Source organism: Phocoena phocoena, chromosome 1 (assembly GCF_963924675.1).
Source record: "Phocoena phocoena chromosome 1, mPhoPho1.1, whole genome shotgun sequence".
NCBI lineage: Eukaryota > Metazoa > Chordata > Mammalia > Artiodactyla > Phocoenidae > Phocoena > Phocoena phocoena.
The window spans coordinates 9,874,056-9,891,331 of NC_089219.1; the positions used below are offsets into that span (position 1 = coordinate 9,874,056).

The following is a 17,276-nucleotide window of genomic DNA, read 5'->3' on the forward strand; positions in this document are numbered from 1 at the left end:
CGGTCTACGAAGGATTCCAACTCGCCCAAGAACCGCCAAGAGTCGAGAGCCGCTGCAACACGCAAGAGGTTTATTAGGAGCCGATGCACCGGGGTTCCCTGAACCTCACGCAGGAGGCCGATGGGGAACCCCTAAAAGCGGAATCACATACTTTTTATAGGTTTATTTACTCATAGGGCGGGTATATTCTCACAATGATTGGGTAAATGTGGTGACTTTTGAATTCATTGGCTTAGGAACTTTTGTCCCACCTTCTGGCCGTTATAGTTGTCTGTTCATTGTGGCGGTTAGGGCGTATACCTGTTACGGGCAACTGGAAAATTACCCGCTGTCTGGCAAGTCCCCGTCAACTGAAAAACTCCAAGAATTGGTTTCGATAAGGAGAAGGAGTGGCGCACGATAGGGAGAAGAATTGGTTTCGATAGGGAGAAGGAGTGGCGCACGATAGGGAGAAGAATTGGTTTACGGGAACAAGTGAGGGGGTGGAAAGTCCCTAAAGGCCCCACATTTTCAGGGGTATTAATACTCCAATCTGATACATAATACTTAGTTCCAGGAATATTAATATGAATTTCTTTATTATTCATACAGTATATCCAATAAGGATATCCACCATCATCATCAATCCATTTCCATTCCTCTGTTGCCTTACTTAAAGCATTATCACAATCTGGGTATCTTTGAGGATGTTTTGTGCTAACAAATTGTACTTTATTATCTACCTTATTTTGTCCCATAAATCTTCCTAATAACACCCATAAGTTTCTTTTAACATTATTATCCTCTTTAGGAGAATCAGTTAAAAAGGCTGAATTTACTATCGGTAAACATCCATTTTTTACACGATCTGATTTTCCTAACCTCTCAGAATTTAAAAAGAAACAAATCGGAGGAAAATCCGATTGTCCCTTAAAAGAAAAATTATTATTTATAACAAATTGTTCGTAGCCTTGTACATCACGAACACCATCAGTTAGTTCAGGAAATGAGGAAGTTACCGGAATAATAGCATCTTTCCATGTACAAGCATGTAGTATAGGAAAATCAGGAAAATAAGCCCAGTACGTATCGTTAGCATTCACCTGTACTGATAAAAGACTTAACATGGCCACAAAAAAGTTAGCGGTAGTCAAAGGTATTTTTTGAGTGTTTACAGCATTTTCAGCATCCTGGCAAAGCCTTTTTATAGCTCCCCACGTTACCCGTTGCGCATCTAAAGTAGAAGCAGCATATCTCCTCTTTTTTCCCCGGCGTTGGGTCCCAAGAAGCTTAGGCTCTAAATGCTCAGGAGAAGTTTGAGTCTCTCTATGACATGTGGACTTAAGTGATAATTGTTGCAGCGGGGGAACCAGCGTTTCTGTCATTGAGTCCTTCGGTTTCTCTTTCTCTGACATTTCGGGTGTCAGACTCATTTCCTGACAGACGCTTCGGTAAATTCCTTACCACCGGATGTCTAATTAGACGATCTGGTATCCAGATGGGTGAGTCAAAGGTCTGTGGAAAAACACAAGCATATCCTCTACCATTGGTTAGTAGTATGTCTGGTCCATTCCATTTTCCAGTTAACACATCTTTCCAAAGAACCATTGGCTTTGGTTTATCGTTATTAGCCTCCCAATGTATCATCATTGGAGTTTTTCCTTCATTATTCATATTTATATAATTGATTACAAATAAAAAATGATTTACAATATAATGAGGAGAAAAATATTTTAAATCTCCATTTTGTAATTTATAAATCATATTTTTTAAAATTTGATTTGCTCTTTCTACAATTGCCTGTCCTTATGGATTATAAGGAATTCCAGTATTATGAATAATGCCAAACCTCTGGCACAATTGTTAAAAGGATTTTATAATTTCTTTTTGTATTTTATTAAAAGGTGGGGGCGGTGGAGGAGGCCCCTTTATGTTAGTCACTCCTTTTCCTAACTTTTTAGATTGAGAAGAAGAATTTTGAGAGGCTAATGGGGGAAGCCCCAACGCCCTAAAACTTCTTGACTGTGGTTTAGTTAAATTTTCTTCTCGTACAGGGAAAGCCCCAAGATCATACTTTCTTCTCTCATAATCATAAGCTGCTGCATCTAAATCATCTTGATCAGCAGGTGTTAATTCTTCATCATGGGTTGAATCTTTTAACAAAATAGGCTTAGATTTACCTTTTGACTTATCTACCTCCTCCTCTGAGTCAGAATCATAAATATTACAATCCTTCATAGCTGCCCCTACAACCTCAGCTTCCTCCGCAAATGACTTTGGAGAAAGTAAGGGTGTAGTTTCACTGACGTCCGGAGGATATTTATATGGATTTTTTTGACCTTCTGGTAACGGGGCCAAACTTTCTCTTATTAAATTCCACAAAGTAAAAGTATCTACAGGGACCTTTTCTGGCCCAAAATGATTATAATAAACCTGCAAAGTTTGTCCTACCTTTTGCCAGGTTTCTATATTAACCGTTCCTTGTTCTGGAAACCAAGGACATTGTTCCTGTACAAACTGAAAAAACTGAGTTAATTGCTTATTAGTTACCTTAATTCCTCTTCCATTTATCATATGTTTAACTATATCTATAAACAAGAGCCTCTCCTTGGACTCAGCGTGTCCCATTTTGACACCGATTACTCACCTCTCTTGCCAGTCCTTCTCTAACTGGGGGTCTGCAGCACCCTATGGTGAGACTCCTATCCGTCTGAAAAATATATATATACACTTACCCCTTCAGGTCCCTGTTCGGGCGCCACTTGCCGGGGACCAGCCCCAGCCGGACAGGTTTCACCCAAAGGGGAGACGGAGTCGGCGTGGACAGAACGCAAGACACCTCAGAGGATGCGAGGATCTGCCAATTTATTGTTACAATTCCGAAGCTTTTTATACTGTGAGGCAATCTCACTTTCAATCTTAACATTCTAGTTCTCATACCAAAGCCACAAAATAAAGGTACACAACAGTAAAACCAAAAGTCATTTACATCAAAAGATTATATCAGCAGGTTAGGCAGGTTTTATGATCAGGTAATCCTCTTATCTCCTGTGGTCTCTTTCATCCCCTGTGGTTAGGTATATCTTGGTCACATCTAGGTCTGGAATTCTGTTTGCGGTTTCTTCACCTTTCTTAAAAGCAGATGTTCTTGTATTTGCACATTCTATTCAATCAGGCCATTAATCAAGGTACAAACTTAAGCACATTCTTCTCTTAACAATTACAAACCCAAAACTTAAGTACATTCTTCTCTTAACAATTACAAACCCAAAACTTAAGTACATTCTTCTCTTAACAATTATAAACCCAAAACTTAAGTACATTCTTCTCTTAACAATTATAAACCCAAAACTTAAGTACATTCTTCTCTTAACAATTACAAACCCAAAACTTAAGTACATTCTTCTCTTAACAATTACAAACCCAAAACTTAAGCATATTCTTCTCTTAACAATTACAAACCCATACAGTAATAAAAATTCTCTCCCACAGGCTTTACACGTTCACCGTTATCCTTCAGACATCGCACATTTTTCCTTATAATTATTTGGGAGGCTTTGGGGGTGGACATTCTACCTTAAACCTATTAGCAAATTCCTTTGCAAAATACTTACAATATATAATTTGTCCTTTATAAGCATTTCTGCACAAAGAGCAATGTAACTTGTATAAGCTTGCCATGTAGCCTACTTCATCCAGCTTTGAATACACCCAACGTAGCATAAATCCTCCTCGCCACCTTACCCAAATATTTCCCAGCATATCTATTACTCCCCAGGGGGGCCATAGTTCATCTAGCTTTTCTTCTAACGTAAGCTCTTGCCATACAAATGCTCCTGTTGTGTTTCCCTGCACCCAATGTCCTGGCCTGGGAGTGGGGATTTCGGGTGTAGTCATTGGGGGAGCCGGAGTCTTTTTTGGTTTTACCCTAAGTTGGGGTTTTTCCTTAAACCCTCCGTCGGCACTGGGGATATTTCCTAACATTAATAGTAATCCTATAAAAATCACTTTAAGCAAAACCAGGGGAAAACAAGGGGAACCACACAGAGGAGAGCTTTGCTTCTCCATATTTGTACCTGATAGTACCAGCTTTGCTAGGCACTATGGGTCTCGTCCGTGCTGAGACTCAAAGGCACTTCTTATGCGGCTCCCGACAAATACATGCTAGGGGATTCCATTTAAAGTCCACAATCAGGCAATACTAAGCTTTAGTGTTTAGGAATGCATCCTTTGGTGCTAAGCATATACAGAAAATCAAGGAAGAGATGGCCACAGAAGTCAGGTTGGAGTGGAAGAAGGCATATGGGAACACTTCTGGGGTGCTGGGAACGTTTTATTTCTTGACCGACATGCTGGTGGGGTTTTGTTTACTAGAATTCATTTTTTCTGTACATTTATTTTTAAAGTAATTTTTCATGTTTGTGTTACATTTTACAATAAAAAGTTTTAAAAAATGGAATTATATAGGACACGTAGCTCTCTTGGGTTTTGATTGAAAGGATAGCCCATCTTCCTGGCTCAAGACTTGCCCAGACTATGGTACCTGCCAAATAGAAGTTTGCTCTGCTCTATCTTCCATGTCCTTTCCCTGCCACATAATTGGTTTCAATATGGGACAAATAATTTCCTGGAGTTCCTCTATTTTTGTTTAAAAGCCATTGGAAAACACTTTCTCTGAATTGCTTTCTTGAAATGGAATGTCTTCATTTGTGGCAAGCAAGACTACAGTGTACTGCTTCTTTAACTTAACCATATATTGCAGGCATCTTCCTATGTCAGCATTTTTTAACAGCTACAGGGTATTTTTTTATATGATGTGTCACAATCAGCTCTCTGCTGATAGATATCTAGGTGGTTCCTGATTTTTTGGCTTAATGAGTAAGCAAGATCATGGTCTTTATCCCATTGGACTGAGCTCTATAGGGATGGGGCCCTGATCTAGCCACTGATGCATTGTAGCCCCAGCTCAGTGCCAAGGATGTGGCATATGCTTGCTAGAATGACTCTGGAATGAACGAATGGAGATGATCTGAATGAACAATAATTATTAGTTTGACCACAAAGATAGGATTCTTCCTCAAGCCCCTTAGACAAAGGGGCAGATGGGCAGTGAGTAGAGCCCAGTGGTTTAGACCCGAATCAGAGTGGATTTAAATCCCAGCTCTCCACATGTGTGACTTGAGGCAGCTACTTAATCCCTCCTTGCTTCAGTGTCCTCATCCATAAAATGGGTACAATCATTGGTACCTGCTTCATAGGGCTGCTCTGAGGATTAAACAAGTGAGTACATGTAAAAGTCTCAGTATGGGCCTAGCACATCCGCACTCATTAAGTAGTAGAATGTGATCATCTCAAGTCGTTCTAGTTGTAAAAAGGCAGCAAAGATGATGCCTTTTATCAGGTGGTGACATAGAAACCAGGTCCTTCTGCCTCCTGCTTTTGTGGCGATTGTTGGTTTGATTTGCTTTTGTGGTGCCCCTAAAGAATCAGCTGCCCCCTTAAGGAGAGTATTTATACTCAGAGTCTATCGCCATGGAGACAGTCAACAGTAGGGAATCCAAGATCACATCACCTCTCCCTGGAGGCTGAAAGTGGACTCTCAAGGCCCTTTTATTCTGTGAAGTTAGTAGAGTTTCATCTACTACCACTCCTTCTGACTGATGAAAAGAAAAAAAAAAAGGCATCCCAAACTCAGCAACTTCATAACATCTCCCACCCCCGAAACCTTAAACTGTGTTAAGTCAAAGAAGCTTGGGGCAAATCCTTACCATGCAGTTTCTTACTGCAGTAAGTCCACAGTCATTCTCCACTCCGAGCTGGAAGATTGAGGCCAAGTATTCAACCAGAGTGCTCACTGGAAACTGGTTGGAGGAGAGGAAGACGGTAAGAAAAGAGGAGGTGGACAGAGGGCTCAGAGGGAGACGTGTGGTAGGGAGAGGGAGGAGTTAGGACATTATTATTTTCAAAGGGCCATAGGCGACTGCATCTTAAGAAGGTGACACTGTGCTATACATAGAGGAGCTACGTTCAAGCAATCATCAAGGCCCCTGTTACAGCTTGAAAACATCATAGCACAGATGTCAATATGGTTGTGCCTTGCAGTTCCATATTCAGTGGAGTGTTTCTAGGCATCCAGTGTTCCCTGTCCCTAATTCCACTGCACCTTGATTTGAAGAATGTCTGCTCTCCCTGGGCTGGCCCTTCCCAGGATGTGTTACCTGCCAAGGCAGGCTTGACACTCCTTGTGTTGATGTCCAGGGATGAACTGCTGTTCTCTGGCACCTGTTATGCAACCTTGCCCTGCCTGTGCATTTCAGCTTTCACTTTCAAAACAGAACAAATGGGCTTTTGGTGTTCCCATGTACCTTAAAGGTCATCGCAAAATACTTTGCCTGAATTGACCTACTTAAAATAGAATATCTTCATTCGTGGCAATCAAGACTGACCCACTTAAATTTCTGCAGAGACGTCTAGACATCCTCACGTCTTCTTGGAAAATAGGCAAGGGAAAGAGGGTGAGATAGAATCGGCAGCTTTGATGCAAGTGCAGGGAAGGTTGATGGTGATTTCTGTGAACTGGAAAAGGCTGTTTTCATGGGGGAACCTGAACATTTACCACCCCTCTGGTCAGATGTGGCTTTTGGCCAGTTTTAGCTCTGACTGCACTTGGCTTTGTTTGGGGAGTAGGGGCGTGTAATCCAAGGGCAAGATGGACTGGGTGAGCTATCCCTTCAGGCTCCTGTGGGCAAGGCAGTACCCAGGGATATTATGGACTGGTCCAATGCCTAGAGGAGATTGCATAAAGAGAGCAGAGTTGGAGTGATGTCAGAAAGATGGCAGACTAAGAAGCTCCAGGTTCCTTGTTCTCCCATGGAAACACTTAAAAAGCAACTATAGCCTAACTGAAACAACTATATGGGAGCTCTGCAAAGCAAAGGTCTATAGCAAAAAATCAAATGCCCAGTAGAAAAAGCCACATTCAAAATAGTAGGAGATTCCATGGCATTTTTACTTGCCCTTTCTGCATTCTCTCCCCAGCACAGTGTGGTGCAGTGTGGGGGAAGCAGTGGCTCAGCTCCCAGTTCCCTCCCTGGAACCCAGAGGGAGTGGAGCAGCATTGTAACCTGTCTGGAAGCTGCCTGAGGGATTGGTCTCTGTTCTGCCTAACTCAAGAGACCAGACAGGGAAAAGTGGGTAGTTCATACTTTAGGCTAGGAAGAGCTTGAAAAGCAGCAGTGGTCACAGTTAATGAAAGCTGCCAGGGGACTACAAACTTGCAAATGTCTGGGGGCAAGAAATTATAGGTAGAGGAATGCAACAGAACATCGAAGGCTCTGAGAAGAAGCCAGGGAGAGACTCCTCAGATAATTAAGACATTTTAAAGCAGCCATGTACACAGGGGAAATAAAAAGTGTGCACATGCATGCGTGCACACACACACACACACACACACACACACACACACACACAGGCCTAAGGAGGATGCATGCTCATGTTCAGAAAAGTCCTGAGAAGAACTTAAACCTCCATACCTGGCTGATTCCAAGGCTCAGAACATGCCCTGGTACTTAGTGGAGAACTTTCCTTGAGTGGAGCCAGTCTGCAAAGACTAGGAGAGATGGCTGTGTTTTTCAAGTGCTCAGTGTTCAACAAAAAAATCATAAGGCATACAAAGAAACAGGAAAAGATGGCCCACTAAAAGGAAGAAAATAAAGTGGCAGAAATGGTCCCTGAAGAAGCACAGGCAATGGAAGTACCAGAGAAAAACTTTAAAAAACCTGTCTTAGGGGCTTCCCTGGTGGTGCAGTGGTTAAGAGTCCACCTGCCAATGCAGGGGACACGGGTTTGATTCCTGGTTCAGGAAGATCCCACATGCTGCAGAGCAACTAAGCCCGTGTGCCACAACTACTGAGCCTGTGTGCCACACTACTGAAGCCTGCATGCCTAGAGCCCGTACTCCTCAATAAGAGAAGCCACAACAATGAGAAGCCTGCGCACCTCAATGAAGAGTAGCTCTTGCTGGACGCAACTAGAGAAAGCCAACCAACAGCAACTGAGACCCAACACAACCAAAAAAAATAAATAAAGTAAATAAATTTAAAAGAATTAAAAAAAACCCCACCTGTCTTAAATATGCTTAAAGATATAAAAGAAAATATGGACAAAGAATTAAATGAAATTGGGAAAATAATATACAAGCAAAATGAGAATATTAATGAAAGATAGAAATTATGAAAAGGAACCAAACAAAAATAATGGAATTGAAAAACTCAGTAACTAAACTGAAAAAAATTCACTAGAGACATTCAACAGTGGATTTGAACAAGCAGAAGAAAGAATCAGAGAACTTGAAGACAGATCATTTGAAATTACTGCATCCAGGGAGCAAAAAGAAAAATGAATAAGAAAAGTGAACAGATCCCAAGGACTTATGGGACAACATCAAGCTGACCAGTATACAGATTATGGGATAAAAGAGAGAGAGAAAGGGGCAGAGAGATTATTTGAAGAAATAATGGCTGAAAACTTCCCAAACTGGAAGAAAAGATATGGATCTACAAATCCAAGAAGCTCAATGAAGATCAAATAAAATAATCCCCAAAGAGACCCACACAGAGACAATTATAATCAAACTGTTGAAAGTCAAAGAAAAAGAGATCATCTTTAAAGAAGCAAGAGAAAAATGAATCATCACATACAAGGGAGCCCTAATAAGATTATCATTAGATTTCTCAAAAGAAACCTTGTAGGTCAGAAGGCAGTGGAGTGATATATTTAAAGGGGTCAAAAACAGTAACAACAAAAACCCCCACCCCACTATCAACTGAGAATACTGTTTTAACCAGCAAAACTCTACTTCAAAAATGGAGAAATTAAAACATTCCCAGATAAACAAAAGCTGAGGGAGTTCATTACCACTAGGGCTGCCCTACAAGAAATGCTAATGGGAGTCCTTGAAGTTGAAATGGAGAAATGCTAGACAGTAACTTGAAGCCATATGAAAACATAAAGACGTCTGGTAAAGACAAATACACAGACAAATATAAAAACCATTATTATTATAATTTTGGTTTGTAATCCCACTATTTTCTACATGATTAAAAAACCCAGGTATATAAAAATAATTATAAATCCATGTTAGTGCATACACGGTATATCAAGATGTAATTTGCGACATCAATAACATAAAATGGGAGAGGGCAGAGCTGTAAAGGAGTGGAGTTTTTATTAATGAGTTAAGGCAAGTTAGTATCAATTTAAAATAGATTGTTACAAAGCACAGCTAACATCATACTCATGCAAAAGAATGAAGTTGGACCCTTACCTCACACCATATTAAAAAATTAATTCAAAATGGATCAAAGACCTAGATACAAGACCTAAAACTATAAAACTCTTAGAAGAAAACATAGAAGAAAAGCTGCATGACCTTGAATTTAGCGGTGATTTCTTGGATACGACACCCAAAACATAGGCAGCGAGAGAAAAAAATAGATAGATTGGACTTCATCAAAATTAAAAAATTTATGCACCAAAGAACTCTATCAACATTATCAACAGAGTGAAAGTAGGATCTTGAAGAGAGATATTTGCACATTCATGTTCTCAGCAGCATTATTCACAGGAACTGAAAGGTAGATGTAATCCAATGACGAACGAGTGGATAAACAAAATAGAGCGTGTACGTACAATGGAATACTACTCAGTCTTTAAAAGAAAATGATGACACATGCTACCATGTAGATAAAACTTGAAGACACTATGCTAAGTGAAATGAGTCAGTCACCAAAAGACAAATACTCTATACTTCCACTTATCTGAGGTACATAGAGGAGTCAAATTCGCAGAGACAGAAAGTAGAACGATGGTTGCCAGGAACTGAGGGAGGGGAGATTGGGGAGCTGTTGCTTAATGGGGACAGAGTTTCAGTTTGAGAGGATGAAAAAGTCCTGGAAACGGAGGGTGGTTGTGGTTGCACAACAGTGTTAATGTACTTGATGCTACTGAACCACACACTTAAAAATAGTTAAAATGGTACCTTTTATTATGCATATTTTACCACAATGAATTTCAAAAAAAAATCAACCACAAAAATGTGGAAGAGTGAGCAACAAAGGAGAAAGAGAAAGGGAGGAGACAAGCAGGAGGAAGGAGCAGGGAGAGAGAGGAGAGAACAGAAACAGAAGTGACCATGAGATATGGTCAGATGACACCAAAACAGCTTTCTCAAGGGCTCTTGGGGGGGGTGCCAAGTCCCTGAGCACACTCCTTTTCAAGTACTGGAAGGGAGGGGGGCACAATTAAGCCTGTGTTGTGCAGGATGCCCGGGGTCCATATTTACCCTTTTTCTGCCCAGCTTCCAATGGTTGGGAGCTGAGGGAATACAGCAGAAGTTTGAGAAGGGGCATCACAGAAACTGTCCTGAATATTTGGTCTTTTTCAGTTCACCAAAGCCACTGAGAAAACACCCCAGACCATTTATAGAAAAGAGTATATCCCCTTCCCAGGCCACAGACCGGATCAGATCTCCAGGTGGTACAGCAAGAGGAGAGTTGAGGTAAGAGGGCTCGGGACCCCCCACTCAGGCCTGACTCCCTCCCAATGCTCAGGAGACACTAACAGCCAGACTCTTTCTAGATCCATTTCTCTCTTAGAAACTCACGAGTAACCTCATTAAATACCCTCCCCAGCCAGAGGGCTGCCAATGTCACTTACCCTTATTTACTGGGTGGACAGATGTTAATCTAATCTCAAGCTGGTAGCATTCCCCTTGGCTGGTATCCCAGCACTTTCCTGGGCCATTTCCCCCCTTCCTTCACGCCTTTCCAACAGGGTGCAGGCAAAGAATATGGGAAACAAACAAAGGTAAGTGTTCAATTAAGGTGAATGTAGTCAGGAATCACACAAAGTACTCCAAAAGTTAAGTGGTGGTGATGTTTGAACAGACAGTGTTTGTAGTAGCTATGCCCGAGCGTCCTGTTCTTTTGTATGAAAAGTCAAGGACCGTTCAGTGCACTCTCACTTGTTGGGTGCCTGTTTGTGAGTGTGGCTGTGTTCCAGGCTTTCAGAACAGGGAGCAGGGCACTGCAGCCTCAGAACATGCCTTCCACGCCCAAGACCAGGCATTTGAGACATTTATCAAATTAGGTGAGAGTGTGCCAGAGGCTCAGAGATCCTGGCCCTTCCAGGAACAGGAGAGAAAGCCTCTTCCTAGATCAGCTCTCATGGGTACTTCCCACCAGGTTCAGCCTGGAGAGAATAACCTTGTAGGTGCTCACCCACTGGGTGCACAACTATGCCTGTCCCCACCATGATCTGGGTGTTCCCCCAAGTTATTTCTTCTGCCAGCCTGCTGCTCATAGAGGTGATTTCCGTCCCCTCACTCCCACCCCACACAACCCTACCTTTGCCTAAATTCAGGGTGGGGGCAGGGAGGCAGAGAATGAGGGATGGACATCCTTCAGAATGGAGCAATTTAGAGCTGGAAGGGACCCAAGGGATTGTCCAGCTCAGCATGTTCATTTTCAGATAAAATGTGCCCAAGGGTGGCGAGTGTCCCGTCTGAAGCTGTGTAGCCTGTTGGTAAGGGACTGAACAGGGGGCTGCTCAGCAAATCAGGAAATCAAGCAAAAAGTCTCCTCAGATCCCTTTTTACCACCTGCCAGAGTTGACTCTTCAACGTCTGCATTTGGGGATTCATGTCAGTATAAACAGTGCCAGATGTTCAGTTCTGTGCTAGCATCCCTGGACCATGATGGCATCTCTGGTTTGTGCTGTCATGTCTGGGTCGCACTGCATGGTCCTCGGACCGTGCTGATGCTTTGGTGCTGCCAACCGTTAGCACTAGTGTGCACTGAAGACACAAACATACTTGAATACAAGGAAGTCAGAATTAGAACCCACAATCCTAACCATCCCCTAACCATCAATGTACATGAGACATTTAGCCTAGCTCTCAATACACCTTTGGTGCCTTTTTTTTTTTTTTTTTTTTTGCGGTACGTGGACCTCTCACTGTTGTGGCCTCTCCCGTTGCGGAGCACAGGCTCTGGACGCGCAGGCTCAGCGGCCATGGCTCACGGGCCCAGCCGCTCCGCAGCATGTGGGATCTTCCTGGACCGGGGCACGAACCCGTGTCCCCTGCATTGGCAGGTGGACTCTCAACCACTGCGCCACCGGGGAAGCCCCTTGGTGCCCTTTCTTAAAGACATTTGTTGTCCCATCACAAACCCTGATGAGGGATAACCACACATACATAGAGCCTGGATAAAATTAAGATACCTCCTCCAACACATACACAAAATAGAACCCAGCAATTGGATATTCATTTCTAGGGATTCTGTTCAAATAGCCTGTTTGTGTGCTAAGGACACTGGAAACAGCATCACTTCCACATCGCTGCTTCAGTTCTGTCAGCTCCTCTGTGTGCTTCAGCCTGTGCTCCCCTACTGGGACAGCCTCCATTTCCATCTCCCTCCCCACTTTACTCTCCTCCCTTTGGCAAATGCTGCAACTGCTCTTCAAATTGACCATGGATCAATGGAGTTTTTATCCCCTAGGCAGGTGTTTTAATCATGTTTTTTATCTTCTGTATTTTACTTTGATATTTTAGGGGTCTTGCTAATCCTGGAGAGGCTGCCCCTCCCAGGGTTAGCTAATTCCTAGGGACAGTAAACAACTTGCCTGCCATCATGCCTTTCAGATGCAAACCAACCAATCCAGAGACCATCCCTCCAATCACCTCCTTTATCTAATGCTCACATGCGAGGCCAATATTCCCCATTCCAGGCCCAGGCAGTGACAACCAGAGACACCCTGAATCTATTCAAACTGTGCAATCCTATGCTTCTCAAACATGCCTACCCTGCTTTGCCCATTCCTTTGTTGGAAAGCACAACGAAGGCTCTGGGCCATGTTCTATCTTCAGTCCTTCTGCCTCCTGACTGACCCTTGTGCTTCCCATGTGGTCCTGTGCGATGTGACATGCCCCCTCCTCTTGGGAATTGTAAGTGATAAACTCTTCTTTCAAAGGCAGTTGTCTCTATGTCTGTCAGCTTACCGTACCTGATCAAAACAAAAATCTTGTGTGCACGGTCAAGATAGCTGAGAACCCCTCCAACTTGCTTTCCCTGACCTTGGAAATATACTCCAGACACCTGGTGATGTGGACCTTGGGAACCCCTGCTTAATGTCTGTGCCCATCCCCTTTGTCTCCTTCTGGCCTTGTGATCTGACGGATTCATGGAACCACCACTTGAAATATTTGGTGCAACCAGTGTTTTTTGGCCATAGTAGGTGCAGACCTCCCCACGACTCCAGACAAGAGGAGGAACATGGGAATCCACATTATCTTCCTTGTAAATCAGTCCAGTCCTCTAGGATTCCCTTTTAGGGCCAAGAGGATTTTCTTCGGAAAAGCACTGATTCAGGCAAACGTCCCAGAGTCGGGAGAACATGGCTTTCTTCTCCCTGTAAATAACTCCCCACCAAAGAAATCACTCCCTGAGTTGCCAGCTGAGGGAGACATAAATTCTTTGCAGGAGAAGGCAATTTATGGAGCATTCTCTGACTCTTCCCATAGTAACTGATTGAAATAGAAGGTGCAGACGTCAGGCTCGGCATTTAACATCTTTCACTTGCCATGGAAATCGGCACTTGGAAGGATGAGACTTGAGACAAATCAAAGGGGGTAATTTCAGATCATCAGGGCATGCAATGAGATGGCTCGGACTCTCCCTATTCAGCTGGGCATCCTGACTTTCATTTTACTGCATCCCCCTAGCTCGTTCTCGGGATGAGTTGTCTTGGCATAGGCTGGGAGCTCCTCACACAGAGAGCTGACTGCAGCTGAGGTGGGATGTGTGTTTGAAGGTGAACTGCGTCATGATGGGCAGACAAGTGTGTTTCCTGTTGGTGGCTCCCAGGGCTCAGGCAGCCACACTCCCACGGGGGCCCCCTCTCCATCAGCACCACAGATCTCCATGGCACAGCCAGGTGGATGCCTTCCTCTGATTGGTAACATGTGCCCTGTGTCTGTCCTTCCAGGGGCTCCCGTACAAACACCTGATCACCCACCACCAGGAGCCCTCGTGCCACCATCTGATCAGCACGTACGACGACCATTACAACCGGCATAACTATAACCCAAGCTTGCCCCAGCTCCGCACGTGGGATAGACATAAGTTGCTGTGGCTCCCAGAGAAAGCTGACTTCCCCCTTCTCGGTATTTTTATAATTCGGGATCGCCTCCTTTATTGGGCTCTAAAGGGTTCATAGCTGCATAGGGCTGAGGTATGCCCACCTGGTGCGGAAGAACCTCACAGGTGACTCAGACTCCAGAAAAGCATTAGAATGAGAAGATAGGGAAAGAGTCCTATTTACCCTCCAGGTCACCTGCCCTCTCCCTGTGTTGCTGGATGATGTTGCTGTGTGATGAAACTGTCACCTGCAGCACCGTGTTTACCTGGAGCACAGGTGGTGGGGGGCAGCGTCACTGCACACTCAAATCCATCATCCATTTCATAAATACTACTGAGTAATCCCCAGGTGCCATGCCCTATTGTAGCATCTGGGGACACAGCAGTGACAGATAGGGAGGAATTCCTGCCCTCAGAGAACTGACACCCTCATGAAGAGACAAAGAAGACATCATTAATGAATAAGATAACGTAAGATCCAGTGCACTGCACCGGGACATGTGGTATGAAGAAAAGAAAACGGGTAGCGGAGAGAAAGTGAGGCCGGTATATTGATTCTCATTGGGATGGGATGACAAAGGATGGTCTTTCTGGAGGAAATAACTGAATTGAGAAGGAGGGAGCCGTGCAGGAATTGGAGGGAAGGACGTCCCAGGGGAGGCACGAGCGAGTGACAAAGCTGCTAAGCAGGGGTAGAGGAAGGCCAGGTAGGGGCTCACAGGCCACAATAAGGAGTGTGGACTTTGTCCTTCCTTCAGTAACAAGACTTTGCACAGATTTACCAGGAGAGTGCCTTGATCTGATTTACATTTCAAGCTGCCCCTGTCCTTTGCACTTATCTTTTTGTGGAGAGTGAGCGCTTGTCACAACGCATTACTTTGCAAGGGTTTCTCTCAAGGTCACTCTCGCAAGCTCACGCTGCTCCCTTCCCTACTGGGGTGGGGCAGTTATTATCCAGGAACTGATGGGGCCACTTTCAATCAGGTCATGGGGCTGAATTTTCCAAGGCTTCTCACAGTGTCTGGTCCCTCCTAGGTACACAAGGAGCAGGCCAAGCCCTGAGGCTCTCGGGGGTTGGCAGGACCACCACCCTCCTGCAAGCCTCCTTCTCCCCTCTGGTGCACGGCCAGCCTAGCTCCCTGGTACGGCAGCCTGGGAGAACCTGCAGGGTCCAACCAACCATTCTCCTGTCCCATCAACACTAGCCTCCTCCTCTACGCCCTGTTCACCCAGACTCTGGTTTGCCTTGCAGCTCCCCCTACAAACTACGGACTCTATGAGCAGTTGAAGCAGAGATGGCTCCCGTCACCCGAAGCCACCTGGAGGGAGCGCATTTACACTTCTTCCTGCCCCAGACCACCTTCTGGTGCTATGTCGCAGCGGGAACATGCAATTCCGGGGCCTCCCCCTCGCCTGCAGCCTGTCCCACACTCCTGAGAACTGCCACCCCATCAAGCACAGGTGGAATCACATGGAGACCCACCACACCGTCGGACCTGCCAGACAGCAGGCGGCTGCACATACTTCCAGAGTTTTAAATCAGGCCCATCTGAGTGGCCCTTGGAATCATGGTCTGTGTTTTATACTTTCTACCCCTCCTCCAAACCCACAGGTTCCTTTCTTTTCCAGCCCACAAATAAAGCCCTTTGACACAAGGAGTGTTATGTATGTGCAGAAGACAGACCTGAAAGTCAAGAGTAACTGGAAGAACCCATAAGTTCCCATATTTCACACAAGGGGAAACTGAGGCCCAGAGAGGTAATATGACTCCAAGTTCTCACAACTCGGTACATATCCTCTAGGAATGTTTGTTGAATGAATGAGTGACATGAGGAATGGGGAGTAGAGGAATGTTGTGGTAGAAGACATAAGAGACAGCTGACATGGAGCCGGCGGGCCTCCTCATGCCTCCCGCACCATCCATTCATCCCAGATACATCCATTGAGCCGTGGTCAAGGCAGCCTCTGGCCTCACAGCCTTCTGTCCAGCAGGAAAGGGATGTTGAATGCATCCCTTTCCTGCATTCAGGAGAGGGTGACGTTGGGGGACAGGCTTACAGAAGTGAGGACCCTGGGGGCCAGTAGGTTATAAGGGAGATCACTGGGGTTGTGCTGAACTAAAGGGGTGCATGAAAGCAGTAATGGGGGCATGGAGGCATGAGCTAGTGAGCAAGGGCTTCCCTGAGGAGGGGACATTTAGGCTGAGACTAGAATGCTGAAATGGATGAGCCAGGTGCAGGGACAGGTGGAAGGGAGGACAGGGTGGCTCAGGCTGCAGGAATGGCATATGTGAGGCTTCGAGTTGGGAAGGAGCTCGGCAGGTCTGTTAAAGGTCCAGAAAGGTGGTGTACTAGTTCTTATTGCTGCTGTAACAAATTCCACAAACTCACTGTCCTAAAGTAACACAAGTTTATTCCCTTACAGCTTTAGAGGTGAGAAGTTCACAGCGGATTCTCAGGGCTGGGTTCCCTCTGGAGGCTGTAGGGGTCAATTCTTTCCTTGCCTTTTCCCGCTACCAGGGGACACCTACATTCCTTGGCTTGTGTCCCCTTCCTCCATTTCCAGACCCAGCAGTGTAGCATCTTCTTTCCTCTCTGTCTCCCTCTCTAAGGATCCTTCTGATTATGTGAGGCTCACTGGATAACCCAGCGTCATCCCCCATCTCAAAATCCCTCAATCCATCTAATCCTTTCCAGGCAGTTGAGACGGTGGACGGACAATGGTTAGGGGTGGAGGTGGGACTGAGTGGATCCCAGAGCCCATGGATGTCCATACGTGGTCAGCGTTCCATGACCTTACACACACACACACACACACACACACACACACAGACACAGAGTCTAAAAAGTGGCTGGTAACACTGTAGTGACCGGAAGAATCCGTGGGATGTGCATGTGTTTGGTTGTGGCAGGTGGAGGAGGGGACGGGGAACAAACATTCAGGTCATAGCAACCCATCACCGTAAAGAGAACAAGACCCCAGTGGCCGCATTCCAGCGGCCCTCCTCCTCTGGAGGCCACCCTCAAGCCTCCTGTAAACTGTCAAGGCTATGGGGACTCCTGTGTCTTTCCACCTCTGTGGGTCTCCAACACGACTGCT

General features: G+C 44.9%; 1 protein-coding gene across 1 annotated transcript; it reads left to right on the plus strand.

The window, feature by feature from the left end:
* Positions 1–5,538: 5,538 nt before the first annotated feature.
* CFAP107 (cilia and flagella associated protein 107) lies at positions 5,539–15,834 on the plus strand. The gene is made up of 4 exons (XM_065894478.1): positions 5,539–5,862; positions 10,424–10,537; positions 14,026–14,203; positions 15,430–15,834. Exons 1-4 carry the CDS (start codon positions 5,749–5,751, stop codon positions 15,612–15,614), a joined length of 591 nt encoding a protein of 196 aa, XP_065750550.1. The 5' UTR covers positions 5,539–5,748; the 3' UTR covers positions 15,615–15,834.
* The last annotated feature ends 1,442 nt before the right edge of the window (positions 15,835–17,276 follow it).

Excerpts from the sequence above, each read along its gene's own strand:
- CFAP107 (XM_065894478.1), top strand. The coding sequence starts at position 5,749 with ATGCAGTTTCTTACTGCAGTAAGTCCACAGTCATTCTCCACTCCGAGC. Across the intron at positions 5,863-10,423 it reads GGTTGGAGGAGAGGAAGACG|TTCACCAAAGCCACTGAGAA; the intron begins GTAAGAAAAGAG and ends GGTCTTTTTCAG. Across the intron at positions 14,204-15,429 it reads AGCTGACTTCCCCCTTCTCG|CTCCCCCTACAAACTACGGA; the intron begins GTATTTTTATAA and ends TTTGCCTTGCAG.